General features: G+C 28.6%; 1 protein-coding gene across 1 annotated transcript; it reads left to right on the top strand.

Annotated features, from left to right (window-relative positions):
• Positions 1-3,049: 3,049 nt before the first annotated feature.
• LOC126555198 (zinc finger MYM-type protein 1-like) lies at positions 3,050-7,011 on the top strand. Its single transcript, XM_050210158.1, has 4 exons — positions 3,050-3,776; positions 3,874-3,927; positions 4,001-4,049; positions 4,586-7,011. The coding sequence occupies exons 1-4, from the start codon at positions 3,618-3,620 to the stop codon at positions 6,820-6,822; spliced, it is 2,499 nt and encodes an 832-aa protein (XP_050066115.1). The 5' UTR covers positions 3,050-3,617; the 3' UTR covers positions 6,823-7,011.
• Positions 7,012-7,502: the final 491 nt, after the last annotated feature.

The raw sequence follows: 7,502 nt of genomic DNA on the forward strand, positions 1-7,502 counted from the left end.
TGGTCGTGTAAATTATTTTAAAAACCATTATCTAGTGATATTAGTTGTACAGAACCTAAGTCAATACTAAAGGCTTGATTTTGTAGGTGAAGAAAAAAACAAAATAGCAGTACCAAGTATTTTAAACATTTAATTATATAAGATGACCCGACACGGCGTTGCCCGTGTGTTACTTTCTTTTTTTGCATTTTCGTATACCGTGTGAGTTTTTAATTTAATCGTATTGATAGTGCTAATATTACGTCGAATTCACAATTTAATTTTGTGTGTGTATGCGTATGTTTTGCTATAAACATAGCACTTGTAAATTCATTGATAACATATAATATATTTATAGGCCGTGAATATTATTATACCTATTTTTATATTATTATTGAAGCACCTCCTTATATAATACTACATTGGTTGTTCTTCCACTTGGGACAAAAATGACTAAATGTAAATGTATCACCATTTAAATCAGGTTGTTACAGCAACTATTTATAAACAAAAATTCCATCGTAAATTTTAGCTGTCCCACCCGGCGTTGCCCGCGCAAAAGTCACCTCAGGTGAAAACCGAGAATTTTTTTATATTATATTAATAATAATAATAGCTGACCCGGCAGACTTCGTATTGCTTACTTCATGTTTTGCACTTCGTTGCCCGTTAAAAATGCCAATTCCTTATGACTCAGACTTTGTTCAATACGTTATTTAATATTCGATGGATGATGTTCAAGATTTATCTTAAGTTTTCTGTTGCCCGGAATAAAAATTCTGATTCGCAGCAGTATATTATCAGGTAGGCAATCTACCTGCGGTAGATCGCGGACCTAGTGGTATTTGTACGTAAGTGTATGATTTAACTCTAATAAAGTATCAAAGTTATACTAAGTTTGACATAATACGGTAGATTAATATAATCAATTAATACATAATCCTAACCTAGGTTTTGATTCTCAAAAATCTTGAATAACCCGGCTTTGCCCTTGTACATTTTTTTGTGTTACCTACTATAACTTTTATTTTATCAGTTATTATATTTATTACAGTCTGCTTTTAGATGTTATGTTGATCCTTGGTTGCCCATGTATTGTAATATTGTAATTTGTCGGCAAAAAATATTTAAAATGATGGTGTTATAAAAACCAAAAAAAAAAATATATTTCTATTGAAATATTTTATTCATCTTAATAACTCTTTATAAACAGTATTTTTGGTACTGCCTTTTGGGGCTAAAATAACCAAACTACTGGCAGAGCTTACTCTAGAACATGTGATATAGAACTGTCCATGTGAAAAACATTCTTCTCTCAAGTCAATCCCTGTCATGCTCAATGATTGTCCTTGAGACTTATTAATAGTTATAACAAAGCAAACTTTGAGGGGGAATTGTATTCCTTTTAATTCAAAGGGATAATTAGTTGGCATTTTTTAATTCTCGGGATTAAAACTATATCTCTTCTAGCGCTCCCAGTGATAACTATAGCGTTTATTACATTTTTGTGCAGAGCTTTAACTTGCAATCTTGGTTACTTTCTGATCCAAATTTTTTATACAGTTCATCATTGAGGTACACCTCAATAAATACCAACAATAATTGTCCTGCTGCCACCAGCTCACATTCGACAACCATATTAATTAGTTTTTATTAATTTGTAAGAATTTAAACAATTTTAGATAAGAATTAAAAATAACCGTACATAAACTGGGGTGCGCATATGAAGACGCATTAATAATTAATATTCGAAAATAATAAGTAAAACACCTTGTCCTCGTGTATGCGTAAATGCGTAGAGTATTTTACGACTTCATGTTATCATGTTTTTATAACATAATTAGCTGTAATAATAAAGTGATAAATGTGTTAACACATAAATCAAGTTGTTATAGCAACCATTTATAAACAAAAATTAAAAACAAAATTTCCATCGTAAATCTCAAAATCCCCGTTTGAGCAACCCTTTAAAATGTGGATTTCGAAAAATCCTTTCTTAGTGCGCCCTTACACTGCTCAAGGAACCTCTGTACAAAATTTCAAGTCTCTAGACCCAGCGGTTTGGTCTGGGCGTTGATGAGTGAATAGGGGCCGTCTCCTATATGTATATAGATTATTAGTTATTGTAAGTCATTTAAACTATAGAACAAAAGAAAACAATATAGTACAAACATTTTCTTACGATTTATTATATTACATCTTGGTCATTAATTCTTACGGACAAGATAATAAAAATAAAGTTACAAATAAACCGTTTAAATGAATAATAATGACCGTAAAGTGTAACACAGATCGCACTTTTAGACGTTATGTGGAATGCGCGTTTGGAATTCTAGCGAACAAGTGGAGAGTTTTTCATACGCCTATTTTAGTTGAACCTGAGTTTGCTACATTGATAGTAAAATCAGCATGTGTTATTCATAATTTTGTTCGTCGTCGAGATGGTGTAGAATATGAAGATACACTTCACTGTCCATTTGAATCTATAAATTCTGAAACTAACCTTGCTAGAGGATCAACAGTTGGTGCAAGAGCTGTCCGAGATTACTTCGCTACATACTTTGATAGCCCAGAAGGAAAATTAGATTGGCAGTACAATGTAGTACATTAATACCTAAAATAATACCTATATTCTTTATACTTATTGTACTTTTATCTATGTACTTATTTTCAATTTTAAAAACTAAGAGTTTAACTTACAGTTTTCTTTTTAAATTTTAAATGAACTGTATTTTAATAAAGATGTCGAAAAAGCAAAAGTATGTATTTATTTTAACCGTTTTATTTTTTGCAGGTTATATATATTATATTGTTATTATATTACCTACATATTACTTCCTACACATTTGTTTTATATTAACCATAGCAGATGTAAAGACATGTTTTAATATACACTAAAATATTATATTTGTTATTATAAATTATGAATCTATGCATATGCAATTACAGATTTGAATTAAATAATTAATATAATATAAGTTAGGATTAGGATATTCATGCAATTAAAATTATTGTTATACTTAATATGTATTTATGCACTAAAAAATTACCAAATATGCAATCGCATAGGCGTGTCTACGGTGGCAGCCTAGGGTGCCTGGGCTGCCCCTGCAATTTTCGAAAGACAAGTCAACTGAGTTTTAAATCTAGTGGCTTACAACTTTTATTTAGAAAAAAAAGTCATGCATTGTTTATTTTATTATATTAATAATTTATGCATTGTCGAATTGATGTCTTCATTCATTTATGATTCGTATCGAAAATCGCGATAATAAAATATGGGTATCTGCCATCTAATAATTTAATTTAATAATACAAATACAATTTATGGGAAATATGAGTTATTTTTATTACTATTAAAGGAGAATAATTACTGTAGATATGGCACTGAGTAGTGGTGACGACCCTACCCGTTTTCGGAATAACCTGATCAGACGACGGTACGGTTCGCATAATCGCATCTATTATTAGATATTTCATGAACTCACTAATCACTGTAGTCACAATTCTCGAACACACGAACCGAATAAACATGATCGTTGAATTGTAATCACTAGATAGTAGACATTCAATCGTAATTGTTCTCGTTTTTTCGCTATTGACATTTTTGCTGTATTTAAGACTTAAGTCCCGAGAGGATGGATATTTTTAAAAGGAAAAAAGGAGGAGCTGCTAGAGAACAAGATCGTAAAAAAGTTAAACTGAATAAAATTGCTAAATCTTGTCAAAATATAAAAAACTTTTTTAAATTAAATAATGAACATGAAGATCATCCCGACGATCCTGCTTCATGCACGGTAAATATTAGTGTTTATTTTATTAGATAGCCGATAGGTATTTGATATTTTATCTTTTTAAATCAAAAAATCACAGTATTATTAATTGTACCTTCAGAATGAAAAAAACAGCGAAAATTTAATTAGTAATATATCAGAAGCTGAACCAGATGTAAGTTAATCATTACTTACCCATACCTATTATTTATTATTTGGTAATTTTTTTTTTTACTTTATGTTTTTAGCAAAATTACATCCAAAATCAAACAAAAGAAGTCGCTAATGATGTCACAGGTAAATATATATAAATAATTATATAACAATTTATTAGGTATCTATTTCAAATATAAATTAAATAGTTTTTGGGAACATTTGAATTCTATATATCCTATATTTCCATATAAATGCAGTTAGTAATAAGTACAATATTTATTTTACTTTATTATTGATTGTTATTTATTTTTAATAATAGAATTTATAAAGTAATAGTATTGTACAAAAACTTCATTTTTAAAATACTTATTAGTCTTACTAAATTTATAATTTACATTAGACTATAATATTATTTTTCTGGTAAGTATTTTTGATGAAAATATATGTATTTTTGTAATGAGAAAATAACATGTTACTTTTCTATCAGAAAAATAAAGTAATTTCATTGCAATTTTATTTGAGTAACGAGTAAAGTAACGTTACTACTTTTTAAAAGTACTTACCCAACACTGCAGATAATATATACTACGTTTTATTATTTTACCTCATTAAAATAAATATTTTAAACAGTATTCTATAGTGTACACATTTCTATAGACATTTTAAATTTGTTTCAGAGCTTAATACTACTATCAATGATCCAACAGTTAAGTTACCAACCAATCGTCTTGAATTTTATCAAAGAATTAATCAAGGTCCATATCGTCCAATTTTAAAGCTTTATCCGAAAACATTACAAGGAAAGAAACAGCGTTCGTTTCAAAAATCGTGGTATGAATTGTACAGTTGGTTAGAATATAGTCCATTGGTTGATGCAATATTTTGCTTTTCGTGTCGTTGTTTTAATGGAAATGAATTAAATATTGGTCAGACAGAAAAAGTTTTTACTAAAACCGGATTTAATAGTTGGTACAGGGCTTCTGAAAGATTAAAATCTCATCAAATGTCAAAATATCACATAAACAGTCAAACTGCTATGAATAATTTTTGTAATAATAAATCTATCGACGAAGTAATTGACAGTAATATAACTTTGCAGCTAAGTAAAAGGGAAGCAGAACGATTAAATAACAGGGAAGTGATGAAACGTTTAATTGATATTGTGATTTGTCTTGCTAAATGTGGTAAGCCTTTTCGTGGCCATGATGAATCGCACACCAGTTATCAAAAAGGTATGTTCTTAGAATTGATTCAAATCCTATACAAATATGATACTGTTTTAAAAACTCATATTGATAGTGGTCCTAAGAATGCTATGTATACAAGCAATATAATTCAAAATGACATTATAAATTCTATACATAATGTAATCAATCAAGAATTAAAATTAAAATTACAAAACACTCATATTGCAGTTATGGCAGATGAGACCAGTGACATAGGTCACCACGAGCAACTTTCTGTAGTTTTTCGCTATTTTGATATCAAAACCAACCGCCCAATAGAAACATTTATTACTTTAATACGTATGTTGTCTGTAGATGCAGAATCAATTTTTAATGCACTTAACGATGTAATTACTTGTCAATTTAAGTTAAATTGGAAGAATATAGTTGCAGTTTGTTTTGATGGAGCAGCAACTATGGCAGGTAATATTAACGGCGTTCAAGCCAAATGCAAGAATAAAAATAAAAATATTTTACATGTGCACTGTTATGCACATTGCTTAAATTTAACTTTGATGGATGCTGTATGTGCTAATGCAAAGTATAGTGAAGTAAATAAATGTGTCTTTGATTTTCTTGGGACTGTACAATTTATTTATTCTTTTATTGAAGGGAGTCCAATACGACACGCAGTATTTGAAAGATTTGCTAAATTAGAAGGTGCTAAAGTACAAACATTGAAATCAATGTCTCAAACTAGGTGGGCTTGTCGTGCTGAGGCAATAAATGCAGTTAAGAACAATTACAAAGCTCTAATAAGTACGTTAAAAGAAATAAATTCCAAATGTTTCATACCTGAAGCAAGAGCTAAATGCCGTGGACTTCTACAACAACTTAATACCTTTGAGTTTATTTATTGTTTAAATTTAATGCAACCAATTTTACAATTAATACTAAAAGTAAGTTCATCTTTACAAGCTTCTAACTTGGAACTTTTTTCTGCTGTTTCACTTGTACATGCTTTAAGATCTTCACTAACCTCATTAAGAAATTCACCTCAAGAAATTCAGTCTATATTTATTAATACAGAACAAATGTGTAAAGAAAATAATATTGAAATACCAACTGTAAAAAATAGAAAAGTTTCAAAAAAAAGAGATGATTTACAATGTTCTACATCACAGCATATTTTTCTTACAAAGAGTGATGAAATGAAAGTAACTGTTGTTTTTCCATTATTAGATGTGTTATTATCTGGAATCAATGATAGATTTAAACAAGAAACATCAGATTTGATAACTGTGATTGGACAATTAATTAATTTAGAGTTGAATTGTAATTCACCTTATGTATACATACTAAACAATTTACTAAATATTCAAACACAAGATCTTTTTGTAGAAATCAAGCTTTTAAAAAGTATTGAGGACACACCTAAAGGAACATCATCTGATTACATATATAAGTGGCTTGATTGGTTAGCAATAGAAGGAAGATCAGATACTTTTAAGACATTTTATAGTTGCCTAACATATTTTGTGGTTATACCAGTGACCAGTTGTGGATGCGAAAGAAGTTTTTCAAAAATGTCAATTGTAAAAACCAAATTAAGAAGCACAATGACGCAAGAAAGGCTTAATGCTTTATTATTTTTATTTATTGAACAAGAGTATGTAAGTAATATCAATGTTGAAAGTGTGATTGATGATTTTAAAAATGTTCCTTCAAAAAGAAGACTTATTCTTTGATATAGGTATGCGTGTTAGGTATATTATTATTAATTTTATAAAATATAAATATGTGTTGTTCAATGTTCTTATTGTTATTAAACTCATCAAGTATATACTTCTTATTTAAAAATTGTTATTCTATATACTTAAACATCATATATTTTGTTTATTATCTAATTATTCTAATTTATTGTATTTTAAAGGTTATATATAGGTAATGTATAGTATAGTATACTCGTATTAATGTTTTATAAATAAAATATTAAAAGGATATATATTTATATATTTTTTATATAATATAATATATCAAGTATAATATAGGCCTGTATACAAATGGATAATATGTCTGGAGTTAAATTTAAAAGTACTTAAAATATGGTATATTATTAATTGATAATAGATAATACAGATTTTTTTAAAACTATATAAATATTAAATTGGTAGAGTTACCCCCTCCCCACCACAGAAATTTATGATGGGTATGGCCGTATGGGGCATTTTTCGATTCCTAAGTGGCGCCGGTCATTAGCTAGGCTGCCACTGCGGATGAAGTCTAGTCACGCCTATGTGCAATCGAAATATGCACAGGAAATTAACATAACCATAAAATATGCAAAATAAAAATTGAATTGCATTATAAAATTATAAAATTAATAGGCATATAACATAATTTATGTATATAAATCCATTAATTTTAG

This window comes from Aphis gossypii, unplaced genomic scaffold, assembly GCF_020184175.1.
Source record: "Aphis gossypii isolate Hap1 unplaced genomic scaffold, ASM2018417v2 Contig00743, whole genome shotgun sequence".
Lineage (NCBI taxonomy): Eukaryota > Metazoa > Arthropoda > Insecta > Hemiptera > Aphididae > Aphis > Aphis gossypii.

Bases quoted from the DNA above. Each gene is read 5' to 3' on its own strand.
- LOC126555198 (XM_050210158.1), top strand. From the start codon at position 3,618: ATGGATATTTTTAAAAGGAAAAAAGGAGGAGCTGCTAGAGAACAAGAT. The intron at 3,928-4,000 runs GTAAGTTAATCA...TTATGTTTTTAG, and splicing joins TATCAGAAGCTGAACCAGAT to CAAAATTACATCCAAAATCA. The intron at 4,050-4,585 runs GTAAATATATAT...AATTTGTTTCAG, and splicing joins AGTCGCTAATGATGTCACAG to AGCTTAATACTACTATCAAT.